General features: G+C 40.4%; 1 protein-coding gene across 6 annotated transcripts in view; it reads right to left on the reverse strand.

The window, feature by feature from the left end:
- AOPEP (aminopeptidase O (putative)) overlaps positions 1 to 19,889 on the reverse strand; it is a 366,697-nt gene that overhangs the window by 74,201 nt on the left and 272,607 nt on the right. For all 6 annotated transcript variants that reach the window (XR_011649356.1, XM_004470934.3, XM_071216642.1 and 3 more), the window contains exons 12-13: positions 10,946 to 11,008; positions 10,443 to 10,517 (exon numbers count right to left, since the gene is read on the reverse strand). Coding sequence is in view for 5 of the 6 variants with exons in the window: in XM_004470934.3 (XP_004470991.2) it covers positions 10,443 to 10,517; positions 10,946 to 11,008 (138 nt within the window). In the remaining variant the exon portion in view is untranslated. The remainder of the gene's footprint in view (positions 1 to 10,442; positions 10,518 to 10,945; positions 11,009 to 19,889) is intronic.

Consider the following 19,889-nt stretch of genomic DNA (forward strand, 5'->3'; position numbering starts at 1 on the left):
TTTATAACTTTCAGTTATTAAAAAGACCCCATAAAATGACTACTAATGCCTTGCCTATGAAAATTCCAGAAAATAGAAACATACATTTTGAGACCATTTTCCCCATTTTATATGGTTTCCTTGCTAGAAATTATTGCATACCATTTTGTTTTTCCTGCTTTCACATATATAAAAATCAGAATCTTTACAGATGTATGGTTCAAATCCTAGGCTCTAAAAAGCTAACTTTTCTTGACTTCTAGAAAGATATGTAAAATGTTAAATGACTTGGATATACATATTTACGTTGCCCACTTCACAAGTCCATTTTACCTCCTCATCAGGAAGACGAAGGGATATAGGACTATTTTTTAAATACTTAAAAAAAAAACACAAAAATAAACGAGGAGGCCATGCTCTATCTCTGTGGCTGAAAATACAAATACATGGAATGCCATCTGAATGACAGAACACAACATTCAAAAACCATAAAAAAGGAAAACTCTGAAAAGTTCTGGAACTAAGGTCACTGCTAAATTGATTACCACAATTCTGAATCACTAATTTCTCACTCCATCTGGAAACCAAATATTAAAAGAAAATAGAAACTTACCAATGCAGATAGAGAAAACAAAATAGTACAGAGAGAGGGAATGAAATGGTCTGAAAACCTTATGTCCTCCAAATAACACAGTGGTCTAAAACTTGCTGCAGCATTTTGACTTCACGTCAGCAGGCCAAAGATAAATACAACATTCACGGTACCGAGCATGTGCTCATGAAAATGACCAGAACTTTGAAAGCAGAAATGACGGTCTCACCTCTACAAAATAACAAAAGTTGAATGAAAATAGTATTCTGCTATCAGCCTGGATAAGGATTGTGAATGAAAATAGCCAAAAGTGATAAGACTTCCGTTTCTTCTAGAGATCCAAACTGCTCTGTAGATCTCCTGCACTTTTCTTGTACCTCTAAAACAGGTGAGATTCAGTTTTACTATACAGAGGAAAACTCTATATAGTTTTTTACATCTCAACTGTAAACTCTTTGAGGACTGTTTTCTATTCATGTCTGTACTCCCTACTCCTTACTCAGGGTTTGGTATGTTGTAGATATACAATGAATGGTTAGTAAACAAATTTTTTAAACAAACATAGAATTTAATAAGGAAATGTGTTATACATAGAATTATTATAGGTAGTATACATTTCTAGCCTTGGGTTTCTAAAGCAGTCTTATTAGTAAGTGTCAGCAGAATTTCTATGATGGGTTCCAGCCTTTCTTGCAATGCATGGATGAAACTATTTTTTAAAGAATCACATATCCAAATAGAGACACTAACACTATTTACATGATGTCATTCAAACCCCTATCTGTGCTTACAAATCAGGTAAAAGCATTAAAATGGATGCAGCTAATTCAATTACCCAATTTCCACCATAACTCCCAGCCTGCATGTGTAAAGGGCTGCTTTATCAAAACAAGGCCCAGGCATGGAAATTCTAGTCCAGGATAGCCTCCGGTAAAATGCACCATCTACTCCTGTCCTTAGTTTAGGCTACACTGGTTTGGATTCATTTATCACATGCTGCTTTGTAAGTGATCTTTGATATGTTTTGTGTTTTACCTCCCCTATGGACAGAAATGACATCCCGTGTTTCCCTGGTATTTTCCAGCAGCTCCTTATGCAGGGCCTTAAGTATAACAAATCCAAGAAAAATGCTGGCTGATGAAACTGACTGGGTTTTCAGCTCTCCTTATGATCTGAAAAATAGAGTACTTTAATTTTTTTCTCTTTATTGTTCTGTGCATCCATAAATTGAGATCACGTAAACCCAGAGTTTTGGGTGGGAAACAGGAGTTTACTATATATTTTCAAAAAAAGCACAACTTCTTTTAGCCCAGTAGGCTACCATGGGTGATCCAGAGAGCCCATTTACCATAGGGTCATCATCCACTTATTTATGGCCAGGGTACACACAAAAGACTCCACTGAATATCCATTTTAGATTTCTCACAGCTATGAAGACAACTGAAGTCTATTTGCTCATCTGTAAAATAAGCCACTCTAAATTTTAAAGTCCCTGATAAGACACTGGACAGGATAACAAGATAGTGAAATAAATTCTAAGTACTTTATATACAATATCTTATTTGGTTTTCAAAAGGACGCTGTTAGCTGGCCAAAAAAAAAGTTATTATTTTCATTTTACAAATGAGGAAAATAAGCCCCAAAATCCAAGTTACAACTGGGAAAACTGATGCCCAATGACGCAATGAGACACGTAATTGTAAAATATGGGCGTCCTGCAGAAAAGAACAAGTTACCCTGAGGGAAAGAACTGAAGTCAGCATCAGACTTTCTGGCAGCAAGACTTTAGGTAAAAAGACAATGGACTAACATATTTAAGATACTCAGAGAAAATATGTGCCAAGTATTTTATATCTAGCTGAACTGACTTTCATGTACAATGGGCACAAACTTATGAATATGCAAGAACTCGGAACTTTTTAGAAGTAAGGTTTCCATAAGTTGTTGAACTGCCTTTTCCTGTTATTTTTTTGAATTTGAAATCAAGTTTAAAAGGAAAAAAAAACTCGGAAAATATAGTTGCCATAAGCTCTTCCTGAGAAATCTACTAGATAACCAGGTTCAGAAAGACCGAAAAGATACTACCATAAGGGCAGATGATGAGCTTTAAACATAGATTTACCTGCAGATTAAAACCATGTGATTTTATAAAAGATATCATACAGTATGTAATACCTATGGGCTCTGACATAGTTGAAATAGTACAATGGGGAAATTATATGAAAAACACAATAAGCTTGTTGATTTTCTCATTGGTCTTTTTCTGGAAGTAAAACAATGATACTTCAAGTAAGAGGATGGGAGAGTAAGGATGAGGGGCAAGAAAAGGTTAATAATGACTTTCACTATTAGGCATGGCAAAGACTCAATACAGTAGAGCTACCAAAAAAGTGAACAAAAGCAGTCCTAATGTGGTATTACATAAAAATAACCATCGGAGACCCAGGCGGCAGGGCGGGATGGCGTCTGAATCGATGTCCTGAAACCTCCTGCTTTGTGGGTTCCCAGGGCAGATCATTCAGGAGGGATTTTGTCTCCGCCCGGCCGTTTTTTTGTAGGAGAGATGTGGGGGCACTCACTCTGATGCCATCTTGCCCCTCCCTCTGATTATACACTTTGGATAGCTCATACGGTATGTGAATATAAAACTGCATGATAAACAAATAATTATGCAGAATAGCCAGAAAGAGTAGCTATGTACAGCAGGGGAAAGAGAGAGATTGAGAGGTGAGGAATTTTCAAGTTTGTTTGTTATTATTATTGTTGTTGAAATAATTAAAATGCTTTAATAATTTAAAAAAAAAAAACCCATCGGAACAATATAAGTCTTCCTAAGTATCAAAAGATGGACCAAAGAAAAAAATATATCATAAAGTCACATAACAGCTTAATGGGGACAGAGTTTTGGGTGATGAAAAAGTTCTGGTAATGGATGGTGGAGATGGGAGCACAACAGTGTGAATATAATTAATGCCACTGCACTGTAAATTTAAGAACAGCTAAAAGGGCAGATTTTACACTATATGTTACCATGATAAAAATAAATGAACTGAGGCAAAACATATTATAAATTAATGTAAATGGCCTTAACTGGCCTATTAAATAAAAGAGTTCTCAGGTGAAAGACAAAGTCAAGCAACTAACTCAAGAGAAATAATATCCCAGTCATGACAGATCTCAGGCCTTCCTGGCTCCCAGCTCTTCATAGAAGAGACGAAAGAGATAGTCAAGAAAACTCTACCAAATGTACTTTAATGAAAATTTCCATGATTAAAACATAATAATTAAAGTAAAGCCTGAAAACAAACAAAAAACCATAGCCATAACCAGGTATACGCTTATAAAATAAGTGTTGTTTATGGGACTCTTTCATTTCATTCATTCAACAAATATTTTTTGAGGGTCTGCGTGTGATTAGGTCCTTTTCTAAGACTTGAATATCACTTTTCCTATGTACAGAGACCTGGATATAAAACGAAGTGCATGAATAGCTGAGCACTTCCCTGCGTGCTAATGTCCGCCTCCTAAAATAGAAGATTAATGGAAACAATGACAGGCCTAAATTGCACTGACACCAGTAGGCACTACTAAAATAATGCATCTTTATATTGCTATATGAAGGTACAAAACAGCAGCTCATTAAAATGTCCAAGATAGGAATGACTGCCAAAAAAAGCATTCTGTCACAGGAATGGAACTAGTGTTTCCTATAAAAATAACTAAAAAGCCACTAAATTCTTCTCTCCCAGTCTTTCTTCTCCAGTGGAACACTTATGTTTCATATTAAAATGGTTTTAATCGTTCACGGCAGAGAAGAGTTGATAATCACTGGCATGAACCCTGCTAAAATCAACAGTAGTATAATCATCTGCACTCGTCAAAATGTTTCCCAAATACACACTGATTGGGATTGCCCTAATTTAGAAATGGGTGCTTTATGCTAGTGGTCTAGGGCTGTTAATAACATAGGTTAAAAGGAATTTTTTATTTTTGCCTAAAGCATTTTTTCTATTGCAATTATTTGACTTGTTTATATCTCACCTGCTTTCACAAAGGGTTTTGAGGCAGTCTAGAACATCCTCACAGTATACTGCTGGTTTGTGACTCTACCTTAGAGACATTTACATGAGCTGAAACATGTAAAGTACTTAGAACAGTGCGTGATACATGGCAAGTGTTAGCTATTAGTATATTAATAGTACCATTCAAAGATTCTTTTAAAAATACGTGAATAAGTGCGTAAGGCAAAGTGGATGACTATCTTTTAATCTTCCCTGCTATTCTAGTTGAAAACGGGGAGGAATTGTACTACTACACTCAGAATTCTCAGCCCATTTTTAGAACACAGTGGATTCTTAAAAATATAAATCTACAGAACAGATGAAAATTTAATGGTATAAAATCATACGGATCAGACTTCCTTTCTGAGGCTACCCAAAACACATTTTATCAGCAATTCTTCCTTGATCCAGCTTTAAAAATCTGTCCGTCCTCCCCCCCCAACAAGTCAAGATCTTGAGAAACCTGATCTAACTTAAGACCTGGGTACAGAGAATTTAATAAATTATGCATCTGTTAGGGATTTACAGGAAAAAAAAAAAAGGAGTTCACAAATAAGACTGGGACAAATATTTCAGCAATAAAATAACGAATTGTATATTAACAGCACTGTAATTACTCCTTTTGTTTGGTCTCTTTGTAATTACTTTTAATAAATTACTGCCTTCCCCCCATCACTCAAGTACGTTGTCATCCAAAGGCACAATCAGTACAGCCCAGGGCACAAGGCTGCTCCCAGACAAGGAGGGAGGGATGGCTGGTGCCTCCAGAGCTGTGACTCATTAGAATCCATAAAGCTTTTCTATGGAAATCTACCATCAATGAAGCTATTGTAAGAGATTATGGCTATATAAATGCAGACTAGTTATGAATTCTCACAGGGCAACAGCACTCTCAAAAGAGGCAAGGGTACCCAGGCCTGGGAAACCACTAGATAGGAGCATTTCACCAGCTGCATTAGAGCCACTGGAGCCTACCATTTTGCTAAATACCCGGTGATTCCTAGCAAGTGAAGAAACTCTTAGTTCAGGACTCCGTAAACTCATCAGGTGCCATTTGCTAGGTTCTGTGGGCTGAAGGCCCCAGAGTATCAAGCCTAACACAAGTTTCTATCAGTTCTTAAGGTTCCAAGAGAGGGCCAAGTCATTTTTATTAGTCTCAACTGTTGGTTTCCAGAAATCATAAACTGAATATTAAATAGACCTCTGTTACTAAAGAAAAACACAGCAATAAAGCACTTCGCTAAGAGTTTGAGATTTGTACCTGGCTTTATAATTTTGAATATTTCAATATTATGGTAATTATTAAAGTATTCTCTTACCAGGAATATAATTTTAAAAGGTACAATTAATGGTACTGAATGCATAAGCCATGTTGGGTTTTACATACAGTTAAAAAAAAATCTGTGAATTATTATTCAAACCAAGATTATCATTGATTGCGGTTCAGAATCAAGTGTGTGGAAAGAACAAACAAAATAAATGTAAAATGAAAATGCTCCAGAACTTAGGAAAGGATTTTTCACAAAGAAAACAAGATTTCAATATTTTTCTAAAAGGCTCAGAAAACAGAATTTATCATTCAATTCCAATTCAAATGGCTGCTATATACTATGAAGCTCACACTTCCACAACCTTCTTTTTAAATTTTTACGTCTCATTCTTATAGCAAGGAAAATTTCACCAAATTTTAAACAATTTTATCCTCTTAAAGGGTACTGCTTTTCAGGTTCCGGCAGGAAAGAAGAATTCAGGTCAATTTTAAAGGGTGCTGCTGCTGGAAACCACATGTGCCTAGTGTTCGCTATGACTAATCACAGCAGAGGCCAGGCGATCTCACCCGGGTAAGACCACTCGCTTGGGGAGGCAAACTAGCGCACAGAAAGGACCGCTTGTTAGTATCCGTCAACCACTGCACTGCTGAATTTTCAACGTTTTGAAAGTTAGCCAACGAATACTTCTGACATCACAATATATACTTACTCATGACTAGAAATGGACGTTTTAAGTAAGTTTTTTCTGCATATTATTAGATATGCGCAAACTAGGAAGGTACTTTTTTGGCATCTGAAAAATGGAATTTTCTTCTTCTAAAGGAATATACCTCATTGATGTCTTTCCATAAAATACTGACATACTGTCCCATAAGATATTGTCCTACAACACATTCTAATCCTTGGAATATTGACAAAAGAAGCATTAAACTCAGGAAAAACAGATACGATTCCTTGGTATTTGAGTGTGATGTGATGTATAGTTTATCTTTGGATCCATTAAAGATAAAAGCAGAAAAAAAGAAAAACAAATATGGTGTATTCTTCCTCCAAAACCAATAGCCATTATTAGTCTGTTCATCTATTAGCATTATTTAAAAAAATACACAGGATACAACTCCCTGCCGCAATCATCATTGTTTACCCTGTCCCCCACAGAGCTTGGTGATCCATTCATCCTAATTATTCTTTGTGTCATTCAGGCCCTCCTGCGACAAAAACTGTTCAAACTAGATAAAGAGAATTTGGAATCATTAGAAAAGGAAAAATATCAGAACTTAAAGAGAAAATACCTGAGAGCCAGAAGCAGAAGAGAAGTGAGTTTTCTAAGTCAAAACAAAGAAAACAAGAAACAGTGTAAGAAGTCAGTTATACCAGTGATAAAAAAGGCTAAAAATATGAAGATAAGATAAAAATGGAAATGAATGTCAAAGAAAATATGAGAAGAAGCACAAGAGAGAATTCTGCATCTTCGGAAACTTAAGAAATGAGAACTTGCAAGAGAGCAGAGGAAAACAGTGCAGCTGTCTGCTGGGTGGGAATGGCCCCAAGCAGAGGGGCAGGAGCCAGGAATCTAAACTACAGGCAAGTTATGGAGAGCATTTTAAATTCCTTATCTGGGTGGTACATCTCGCTCACCCAATTTACTTTATTTCATTATTTGTTATTTTAACACACAGCAGAGGATGGAGCAAAGTTTATTTTGTTTTCCCTTCTGAGCTCACTGAAAAACTCCACTAGCATTTCAAGTTATAACAGGCTGTTGCCTACCACTTAGCACCTTCAAGATATTCTTTGTGGGGAAACATAAATATCTGCTGTAAGATTATCTTCTTTACATATAATTCCTTGCCCATGGCCCATTTTCAGACTCTGATCTTTCACCATTGCTTTTCGTTCTCCATTCTGAGGCAGGTCAGAAGGTTCTCTGTTTTCCACAAGTCAGTTAAAATGGCATCCTCTTATCGGAAGAAAAATGTTATAGTCCGACAGTTAAATATAGACTAGTTAACCAAACTAACTCATTTAAGCCAAATCCTGAGAGAGGCCTGAAAACGTAGACAGACACTTGAGGGAACAATGTGTTTGGAGGAGGAATGGAGAGGTGGCCAAGAAAATAAGTAGGCAAATAAAGACAACGGCTAGAGTTAAAATGAAGACCTACCAGAAATGAATTAAAGCAGAAAAGATGACAGCTTTATTTTAATGTAGAAGAAAAATCATAGTAGATGTGCAAAAGAGGAAAAAAACTGAACAGTCTGCGTCTACTTGGGGAATGCAGGCATTTTAGAAAAATAACAGACTAGACTAAACAATAACTACTTAGATTCCAACAAATGATCGGGTCAAATTGTAGCAAAAGGTTATCACATGATCTCTGAATACTAATTACCACTCGGACTTCACACTGGGTTTCAGAACAAACATTCAGGCAATCAGGAGACAGCCCTCAACCCCAGCTGCTGGATGTCTTCCGTGCTTTCGGGAATACTGTTCCAATGTCCTTAAGGGGTGGTGGAGTCCACTCCCTTTCACGTTGCCCTTGAAAATATTGCAGACTTTGCCTCAGCTAGCTCCAAATTCTCTTCTCGGTGTGGCAGAGGCTAACAGTGGGCCCTAGGCTGGGGAGGTGCCGCTTGAGGGACGACAAAGACTCAAGAGCTGAGGAGAAAGACTCAAGAGCCGGTTGTATCTGATAATTCGTATTCACTGAGACCAGCCTGAAATTCTCCATCTTTTGGTCCTTCACACTTCCCAAGCTAGTCAGCTTTAAACTCCATTCCTTGAAAGGAATTTCTGAATACTGGTCCTGACCTACTTCATTTTCATGTCCTCTTTAAGACTGCTGCCCAAATATTCTAAGAAAAATCTGACGGCGCCTTCCCCATGAGTTCTAACTCAACAGCCTCTATCAAGGAGAAATGGTTCAGCGAAGAACTTCCATTCTCGAGAAGGTAAAATCCTGAGACCACCCCGCCCCTCACTTTTTTCACTCTCAGAAGACACGTTGGCCACATCAGTTTCAGAAGCCTGGGATGCCACACATGGTTACTTCTGGTTCAGAATGGCGGAGTGAGGTCGCCCAGTAATCTACAAAGACTACGGTTTCCCCCTTGTTTGTGTATGACACCCTGTGAGTTTGGGTGATCTTATTTAGGCTTAAAAAATAACAGGTAGAACACCTTTCTTTGCAATACTAAGCAAACCATAATTTTTTTTTCCCTTCTTTGGACATTTCATGATCTCACTCGTCACCTCAAAAACCTTTTTAAAGCACCTAAACAAGGAGAGCAAAACAAACATCACCACCTACCAAAGCACGCTGAGACATGGTCAGAAAAATCAAGACTGCTCAAAACAAAAATTACTTCTATTACCATTTAACTGAAGTGCCTGACATCCCCTTTTCTTTAAAAAAGAGAAGGACGGGGGGCCACTTTCTAGACCCTGAACGTCTAACTTCAAACTGCTATTCTCCCAGGCTGGGTCTTTTCCCAATTCTCTTTGAAGCTTCCCTGTGGTATCCTCAAATGCACTCTGAAACTCTGGTATCACCTTCATTATGATGGGCTTTGTGCACATTCTCAGACACGGCGATGCCCATACTAAGGCAACACATCACAGAAGTTGGCAGCAATGCTATCAGCAAGAATTTGGCTTCAGAATCAGGAATGATTCATCATACATTCTAGCAGCAGAAAAACAACACTCTGCTATTTTAATCCCCTGGCTCTATCAAGAATAAAAAAGAAACACAACAAAACCCAGTAAAATGTAATTAAGAAAAAACATAAAGCATAGCTGCTCTAACATTTGTAAAGATATTATTCACTTGTTATTAAAGAGTTTTCAACCAAAGTCACTTAGGAAACAACAGATGACTTACCTGACTTCGTAATATTTACTACGGTGACAAATCAAGTTTTAACTTAATACAGTTAAAAAATACAGGAGTAACACAGGCAATCCAAACTTCTGGGAAACAACATACTGAAATTCTAAATTTAGGAAAACAAATTTCTCATTTTGCTTTACAGTAATAAAAAGCCCTCTTTGTGTTTCCAAAGTAATACCCTTATTTCATCTTTTGTATCCATTTTGAGATGACTCTGAAGTCTAGGTGAGAGAGCCAGGCTACACACTGTTTAATCACGACCAAATACAGAAACCTAACAGCGTGGGCAATTTATTCAGAACATTTTTATTCTTTTTTTAAGAGGGACCCTTATTTTGCAATAATAAACAATACTGGTCTAATATAATAAAGAAATCTATTTAAGCCCTATTGCTCTGTTTATCAAGCACGAAACAAATCTTCATCCCCAGGTCATTCCTACTTCATGAAAACACAGTATGTTGATGATCATTAGGATTATCAACCAATATTTCTGTAGCTCTATCCACATAAATTAAATCTACGGTTTACTGCAAATTTCATGAAAACTTTATAAAACGATTGCTACTCTATTGTGACCAAGTCCTCGGAGCAGAAGAGCTTCATCTCCAACTCCTTCCCGTGCTAGCTTTCGGGACCCCTACCTTTTCAAACACTTCTTCGTTCTCCCTTCGTTTCCGTTTTCTGGGTCTCCGGTTCACTCGAATCCATTTGGTGACCTGAAGTTCAAAAACCAAAGAGCATTTTAAACAGGACGACGTGTCCTGAGGGCCGCCTCTCGGCGTGAGAAAAAAGAACGATCCCCACCGCGCGACGCCACCTTCCGCGGCTCCAACGGAGAAGCCACCGGCACCTTTCGCGGCTCGCCCCGCCGCCTCCGCGCCAGGGGACTCCCCGGGCGCCCGGAGTGCGCGCGGCCCCCAGCCCCCCCACTCGGGGCTGAGACCGTGACCTTCGCCCTGGCGGTTCCTTCGCACCAAGGACCCCATGTGCCGCCCCCGCGGGGTGCGCGCCGGAGCCCCCCAACAAGGGGCCATCTTCCCGAGCCAGGAGCGCGGTCGGCGCCGACGGGGACTGGGCGCGGGACCCGCCACCCCGGGGAGGGAGGGCAGCACCGGCCCGCGCCGCTCGCCCGGCCGCCACTCACCTCGGCGCTCACTTGCCGCGCGAGCCCGCACTCCGCCCCGGCCTGGCGCTCCCTCTGCAGCGGCTGCGGGGGAAGGGGACAGAGTCAAGTTTACCCGGGAGCGACCCCGGCCTCCCTCCCCGCGTTCCCACCAACTCGGCGCGCCGGCCTGTACCTGGCCCCCGTGCGAGGTGAGGCTGGAGGTGGGGGCGCCGGAGCCCGCTCACCAGCGTCCGCGCGGCCAGGAGGCCCGGCGCAGAGCGGAGCGCGCTCCCGGCCCGCAACACCTAAGGCGGAGCGCGGGCGGCGCGGGGCCCGGGCGGCGGCGCGGGCGGGCGGGGGCGGGGCCTGCCTTAAAGGTATAGGAGGCCGCGCCGCCCTCCCCGCAGGTCGCCCCCGCCCCTCCCCGCCCCACGCGCCGTCTATTTTATTGTTCTCCTTGCAAGCATCTTTCTGCCTCTCCCGGGCTACAGCCAGCGCCCGCGCGCCCGGTTCCCTCCATGCGCAGACGGGCCGCGGGCGCGCACGCCTCACCTTTCCATCCGCACCCCATCTGGGGACTCTGGGGTCCCCGCCCCCCGCCGTGAAAGGTTTCCTAGGCGGCCGTGGGAGCAGAAACGCCGAGAGGGCTTTGCTGGAGAAGCGCCCCCGCCCCCGCGCGCCGCCTGAACTCCCTCCTCGGGTCAGAAGCCTAAGTGTCCTGATGGCTTTTGCGGAGAGAAAGGAACTTTCCTAATGGAGTATCTCCGCGAATGGATTAGACGCCATTAAATAGACGTTTTTCCGTGGCGGTGGCAGGTGACCTCCCTGGGGGAGGCCGGGCGCTGGTAAAAGCTGAGCCCTGCGCTCCGCGCGGCCCGTGGAGACACGCCGCCCTCGAACTGCAGGCGCCCACCAAAAACGACTGAATTTCAAAAGAGCCCATCTATTTTCATAATTAGGGGGAAAGTTTCCGCTAAGTTTATAAAAATGTGCAATATCCCAGTCTTTCCGCCGACCCCCGAGAGGTTTTCTTCCCATCCGCATCAGAAGTTGGCTGAACCCAGACGGGGTAGGGAGCTAGGGGTAGGGGGAGCCGGGGTGGGGGGCTAGGAGTAAGGGGAGTCAGGTCGCAATTGTGTGCTGATCCTAACCATCCCTTTAACTTTATGGCATTTCTTTAAAGAAAATCTGTCTTGCCCTCTCTTTATTGCTGCTCCATCCCTCTTTCAAGATCAAAAGGTTTAGATCAAAGCCAAGATCAAACTCACTACTTTAAATAGAAGCAACTTTGCCATGGAGTATTTTACACAAAGAAGAGCTTCTTAATGGAGACATCAGAGTGGAAATCTTAATTTTATCCCTTCATTCCATATTCATAACTGGGCTACTTAGAATTACATTGACGATGCACTTCTATTTCCTAAAATAAACAAGTCTGCTGGAATGAGGGATTTTTGACTTAGTGTGGGGGTAGGGAATGGACAATTCATGCGTAATTGTTCTAAGTTTCTATCTGGGTGATGGAAAAGTTTTGGTAATGGATAGTGGTGATGGTAGTAGTACAAGACTGAGTATAATTAACAGGACTGAATTACATATTTGAATGTGGTTAAGAAGGGAAATTTTAGGTTGTGTGTGTATATATACACCTAACTAGATTTTTTTAAATTTAATTTTTTAAAAGAATCCATAGGAGTGTAGAACACAGTGAACCCTAATGTAAACCATGTACTATAGTTAATAGAACAATAATAATAATATTCTTTCATCACTTGCAACAAATGTACCACACCAATGAAAGGTATTATAATAGGGGGTGGGGGTAATAGGGGAATTCCATTTTCTGCATGATTTTTTGGTAAACCTACAACTTCTCTGATTAAAAAAAAAAAAAATTCCACTCTAGAGAGGGATATAAATAGATAGTGACCATTTTGTATCATTAGCTAAGTGCTAATAAATTTGTGCTCATTTGCTAAAGACTTCAATGTGTTATTGAATCTTCTACATAATGTAAAAACGTACAACTATCCGGGTACAATTTTTCTACTCTAGAGAAAATGCATAAAAATAGTTAATGCCTTGCAAATCTTGAGTACACATACACAGGTAAAAATTACAAAGGGTGAAGTGTATTATGTAATTGCAAAGGTGTTTAATTTTAAATGGAAAGAGAACTTTGAACTAGTCAAGCTTTCCGAATCAATAGAAGCTTCTCACTGGCAGACACTTCCTTTACCCTCTAGAATTTTTTTTCCCTAGGAGCTCACCATCCCTGGCAACTCTGATATGAACCATTCAATAATGATGTACTAACACAGTGCTCTGCCTAAATGGACCTTTCTTACGCATCCTCTTTGTTGGTTTGTCAGCAAATTTTAAACATATGGTCTTAGAAGAAACAAACAAAAAACAAAATAAATTCCAACAATTCAGTAACAAGGGTGAAGGTAACTATTGAAAATTAAGTCTTATAAAAGCTTCTGTGAAAATCTGTTGTTACAGCTGGGTAGTTAGAACTTGCAGGCTTTTTTCTCTTATCCTACACACACACGCGCACACACACGCTTGTTCCTAACTCTCTAAATCCCACTGGGCCACTGGAAAGATCTTAAGAGCTGAGACCTGGGAACCCCATCTTGCTGCCATTGACACAGCTGCCTTTCTTCCTAGTACCCAGCTCATCGAGAACCTGTTTCTGACATCCGCTGAACAAAGCAAACATTCTACTGTCACTCTGCCTTTCTGGTACTTTGCTGAGTGGGTAGCAAAAGCTGTGGTCCGTTCTAAATGCCGCCTATCTGATCTCCTTGCTGATACTTTTCCTTTGCCTCCCACCCCCACCATCCATCCTCCATCGGGAAGCCAGAATGATATTTCCAAAAGTAATTCCGTTTCTATCACTTTGCTTTACTGAGAACGTGTTTCCTTATCTTCTTTGCCTAGCTAGCTCCTCTGTCGTCTCTGATTCTGGACTTGAAGGGCACTTCCTCAGCAAGGGCTTTCCTTATCCCCTCTCCAATCCAAATGATGTCACCCAACTATTCTTTCCAATAGCGTACTGTTTATTTCCTTTGAAGTACTTATATTTTATAACTTTTTAAAAATTAATTTATTTAATGTCTGTCTCCCCAAGTGGCCTGTAAACTCCAGGAGGCAGAGAGCCTGTCTCTCTTGTTCTCGATTTTTGCCTAGTCATTAAAAGCACTGCCTGGCATGTAGTAGATGCTCAATAAATATGATAAATAAGTGAATGGAAGGATAAAGGAATGAATAAATGGCATATGCAATGTCAAGAAGGGATGTCTTAAGGATTTTTCTTATTAACTGTTTGTTTTACCACTAAAATCCCTTAATTTGTAAACAGCATAGAAGTGTGCATTTTTAAAAGAGAGACCATGAGCTATCAGTTACATTTCAATTTTTTTAAAATAAAGAAGTGAAAGTAGAAATGAGAAATAAAGGCTCCAAATTCCTCAAATATTTATTGCTAGTCTTATATTCCAAAATGGTGCTAAGAGCTGGACTTAATCTAGAATGAAAGATTAACATATCACTGCATGACCCTGGAAAATATTGACACTCGTTGTGCGTGTTTAATACAATCTTAAGACATTACTCCTTTTCTTTACCTAAATTTCCTGTTTTTCAGGGGTTGATTACCAATGAAGTTAGGGCGTGGAGAAACTGAAGAAAGACTACTTTTTAAAAAATTGGAATTCTGCATGTGGTGGAAACACTTTTAAAGCTATCTTTTAAAATCAGATGTCTTTTATTTGAATAACAACTTTAAAACTGCCTCATTCTAGTAGAGATGGAAGTTTTGAGAGGAACTTTGTCAAAGTGATTTATAATCGGTGAAGACCATTGTAGAGGCTTACCAAAATACCATAGTATAAAATAAAAGCATCATTTTACCTAGTGGCTGGATATTACTTTGGGAAGGAAAATCTTTTTATTTTCTTTTATTTGCAGTCAAATTGAAAATCACTTCTTTCACTGGAAAAAAATAAGGATACCACTTTCATATTGTTAATATATGGGCACATTCTCTCTTCCTTCCTCTCTCTAGGGAATGAGGTAGGATGCAGCAGAAGGAAAAGAGGCTCACCTTCTGTCAAAGGTCCTGAAGAGCAAACAAGGTAAGCTCGTGAATTATCCCAAACAGCCTCGGATGGAAAATGACTCTCCCTTGGTCACAGCAGGGGCAAGTAACCCCTCTAAGAAGCCAAAAGACCTTTTCATATCAAACAAGGTAGAGATTTCTAGAAACTTTCACTGGTTCCAGAAGGGCTTGATCATCAACATAAATTCAGGGTGACTTAAAAAGTATATGACTACAGAGGTCGGAAAGTAAAATCTAGGTTAGTTTAATTAAGTTGTAAATAATAACAAGGTATAGGGGCCCAGTTATCACATGTTAATGTCTTTAAATTTTGCTCTGTCATTTTTAAGGGACACATTCCTTTATTTTATGTTTTTGGTTTTTTTAGTTGATTTTTAGGAAATTTCTATATAATTTGAATTATTGCCCATTTTGGCGCTGTGTTAGAGTAAACACCTAGTTTCTTTCTGAAGAGGATTTTGGCCCCGCCAAATGTACCTCTTAGTGGAAGTCCTGATAAAGCATAGTTTTCCAAAAAGGACATCAGCTGACTGCTGAAGCTTACGGCTCTGAGTGCCTAGGAGACACTTTTTCTCAGTAACCATAACCCTGAACTCAATGTTGCTCAAAAACTCTTACTTTGTAAGAGTAACTTTTACTGAGGGAGCAAAATTTCAGATACTCAGTCCTTCTGTTCCTTGAACCCTTCCGAGAATCTGATGAAGGCTACTGATCTATCAGCTTCCTAGAAAAAAAAAATACATTTAGAGAGCACACACACAATTAATTTTCAGGAGGTTCACAGCTTTTCCTGATGCCCATAGGAAAAGCTCTAAAATCCATTCTTGGATGAAGCCAGACCACCATCAAGCTGGCACAGGAACTGCATCTTCCTGGTCCTCTGAAATTCCTTTTATCACATTATGTTCTGGTAAGAAGCCATCAGCCTTTATTGAGGTGCATTATAAAAAAAACAGCACCATGAAAACCATTGCAGTGTTTACCGTAAGGATGTTTCTAGAGGGTTGTTTATTGCGTTAGTAATTTTCTTTGAGGACCCATAGGAAAAACTTCTCCCTGGTATCATTATCAGGAATAGTTGGACTTAGGTGACTGTTTTTAGTTGTTACTATTCTTTTACCTCGTGAACACTGCAATTTACCCTTTTCCCCTCTTCTAGAAACCTTTGAGCTCTGAGACCCTGTTTTAGCCATGCATAGGAACTTCAAGGTGGGCGTTTTGTATGGTAATTTAATTCCTGGCCCCATCTTATTTTCCTACCATTATTTTTACTTTGCCTCATTTTTTAAAATTTCAATTTATTTTTATTATGCTCTATTTATCTACTTTGGAAGCTGCCTTAACTCCTTTTGGACAAGAAGGGGCAGGAAGAAAGCATGCCCAGTTTTTTTTCGCTGTTCTTTTCTTTTTTCTCTTTTGGGGAGTGGAGTGGTGGGGTGGTCTTGAAAAATTCTATCATTCTAATGGTATTAATCCATTAACACATTTGAAAGTGAAGTGTAGAAGTTCAGGACATATGATTATACCCTATTTATATAATTAAAACATAAAAAGTAACTTAAAAATTTTTTTAAAAACCATAATACTATACAAATATCATACAGGACTATTATAAAACTGCTTACCAACCAAGTATTTTATTTCTTTTGATATTAAAAGGGAAGAACTGGTCTTTGCTTGCAGGAAGAAGCATGTAAATTGGACACGTGGACAGGTTATTTGCTTAACATATTGAGTGCCTATTACAAAACAGAAAGCTAGACTCTGTGAACACAAAACTGAATAAGACACCATCCCTGTCCTCACGGAACTTGTGTGACAAAAGCAGTAAGACAGCATAATATAAAGAGTGTGCAGACAGCTTGTCTGGCTTGGCTCTGTGATGTATGAGCTGGTTGACCTCTCTAAGCCTCCTTTCTCATAGATTCATGAAGATCAAATGACACATGTAATGTGCTTAGGACTGGAAGAAGTTGTTATTTATCAACCCTAGACTATTAGAACCAAGAAGCATCACACCATCACTAGAAGCTGGACAAAAAGTACTGAAGCAAAAACCAAAAATAAGGTACTGAAGCACCACATACATCAGAGATCACAGAACCTCAGAACTGGCAGGGAAAACGAGCAGCCAATTACAAAGTTCTTCCATCTGCAGACCATTCTCTTCTTCACATAGCCCCATTTTGAGGATGGAGAAACTGAGTCTTAGAGAATTTCAGTACTTCATACTGCTTGACGTTTAGATCTCGTTATTGGAAAGCTAGTGCTCTTTCTACTCCAGCACAAGAATTTGGGGAACATTTAGCATGACCATCTCCCTTTAAAATATTTGCTTATTATGTGGGTCACATAAGCCTAGATCAAAACACAGCCCACAAAATATAATCCCAGACCATAAAAGTCTATTGAAACAGCCATTCTAGAAAATGGATATTAGCACAACCACCTCAACACCTGTATGACAGCAATTCTTTACAGGAGGTGAATATTCACAGACGTTTTCACCTTAAAGGGTTTTCATAGGCGAAATATAAATTATGTAGAGGCCTTACTCAGTGGTTGCCAACGCTGATTGCTTATTAGAATCACTTGGGGAAGTTTAAAAAATCCCAACACCCAGGCTGCAACCAAAACCACTGATTAGTAGGTGAGGGTAGATGCCAGGCATCAGCTGTTTTCAAAGTCACCCCCTTCCCTCAAGGGATTCCAAGAGACAGCCAGGGTTGAGAACCACTGGTTTAGATCATTTAACAATGATCCCTCTCTGACAGGGTACTGTGAAGAAATTCCAGATGTTTTTGGGAGACATATCCAAATTTCAAGGTCAATGTCATGGCAGCAGCCACTTACTGTGTTCTTTGACAGTAAGTCCCTTTGGGCTGACAGCAGACACAATTCTGGGCTGGATTGTGCTAGTAGGGTTTATATTTTTGGATGAGATAAGTTATGCACGCGTACTCACAAAGGACTAAGAAGAGGTGGAAGGTCTTAACACTGTCCCCAGAAGGGAGACAAGAGTAGATAGAATTCTGGAGTGAAAAAAGCCTCAATACCTGTCTTCAGGGAACCCAATTTTAGTGCTCATCTGCAACTCTGTGTACTGAAGGTGGTATTTCCAATTCCTCATCTCTAGGCCATGTTCTAATTATACTGAGGGCTGCTGCCCATTCCCCTGCAAAGCATTTTGCATTTGAAAGATTGCTGGCTAAGACTAGGGAGCAATGTGTACCGATGGAAACCACCCTTTGCTCCATGTGAAAGGTACTGTTCCAGACGGGAAGCAACCCGTGCTGACTCCCTTGGGACTTGGGTACCATGTTCCAACCAAATGGGCTGCCTTGTTTAGGAAAGATATTCATGTACAGTGATGCTAGACGAAAAATTACTCTGACCAAGATGACTTGCCAAAGGTATCAACGATACCAGTTAAAACACACACACACATACCATATGTTGGCATTCAACTAACCTGAAAAGCAAACACCCATGGCTAGGTAGTTTGCCAAGACGGGGTGGGTGTGGCATCTGTAAGTGTGTGCACATGGGCCTGCCCATGTTCCCAGGGGCCCTCAAAGGAGAGGGTCCATGTTGGGAGTCTGTGGCCCCCGCAGGTCTATTTTTCAAAACCGTGGCACTCAGAATGGGTTGCCTGCCATCTCACTTCCCAAAGGAACCCAGTGGAATCACACTTTTCAAACCGGAGGCATGAGCCTGAATCATCCTTCCTCAATTAAGAAGTAAAATCTCGCACGCACAAGAGTAAGGACAGTAAAACCCATCCCATTAGGGGGTGGGATGGAGTGGCTATCCCAAATATAAATAATATATGAGGAAAAGCTATTTTCCAGAAAGTTTTTTCACCACATGTTTAGAGCCATACAAGGAGGTATTCCAAGAAAACAATGGGCAGGGCCAAAATTAATTGGCTGCTAATCGCTTTACTTTTCATAGGATGTTTTCTCCAGCAGTAGATTAAATCAATGTTTAATGCTACACAGGCGCAGCTATGTCCATATTAGGCGAGCATGAGCTTAAATCTCTCTCTGAAAAAAAAAAGGACCTGTCCCCCCTCCCTTTGCTATGCTCCCACCCTCTGAATGTGTAGGTGGGAGAGTGGGAGCTAGGGAATGTGGACTTGATCCAGCAGGGATCAGCCAAGCAGCAAACTCTCATTGTTCTTTAGATACCACACATAACTTCTTTCTACTAGGGATACACCGAGCCACTCTGTACATAACACAGCTTTTGTGCTCAGCCATATGATAGATGGAAAAGAACCACAAAGAACGTTGGTGCTTTATTAGACTTATCATAAACACCTCCGAATATGCAGAACTGAAGAATCTACCCTGTTAGTTTAGATTCACAGTAGTGATAGGTATGTTAGAATTTCTTAAAACTAACCATCTTCAGTCACTTACAACTACTTTTATAATTATTGATTTCAACTAACAGGGTAAACTTATAGTATAAATACTATGGTCTCTTTCTGCTTTGCCTTTTTTTCCGCTCTATCTGGTTGCGTCATGGTCTTCTCTGTGCGTTGCTTTGCTGCGTGGGGGGGGGGGGGCTGCGCCTCTCCGCACTGCGCAGGTGCTTTGCCTTCTTTTAAAGCATTCCTTGTTTTCACTGCTTGCTCTCTGAGGTTCAAGGACATTGTAAATCATCCTAACATACACCCAAATATGCTGCTGCTGTTTTTAAGTGTTGTCCTATGAATTAGGCATAGCTGTCTCAGTGCAAAGCCGTGGGGTAACAGGAAACGCAGTCCTTGCCAACTAGAAGCTGTGTGACCCTTGGGGATGTCATACAACCTCTCTGAACTTACGAAAGGGAGATACTGCTATCTACCAC

This window comes from Dasypus novemcinctus, chromosome 8, assembly GCF_030445035.2.
Source record: "Dasypus novemcinctus isolate mDasNov1 chromosome 8, mDasNov1.1.hap2, whole genome shotgun sequence".
Lineage (NCBI taxonomy): Eukaryota > Metazoa > Chordata > Mammalia > Cingulata > Dasypodidae > Dasypus > Dasypus novemcinctus.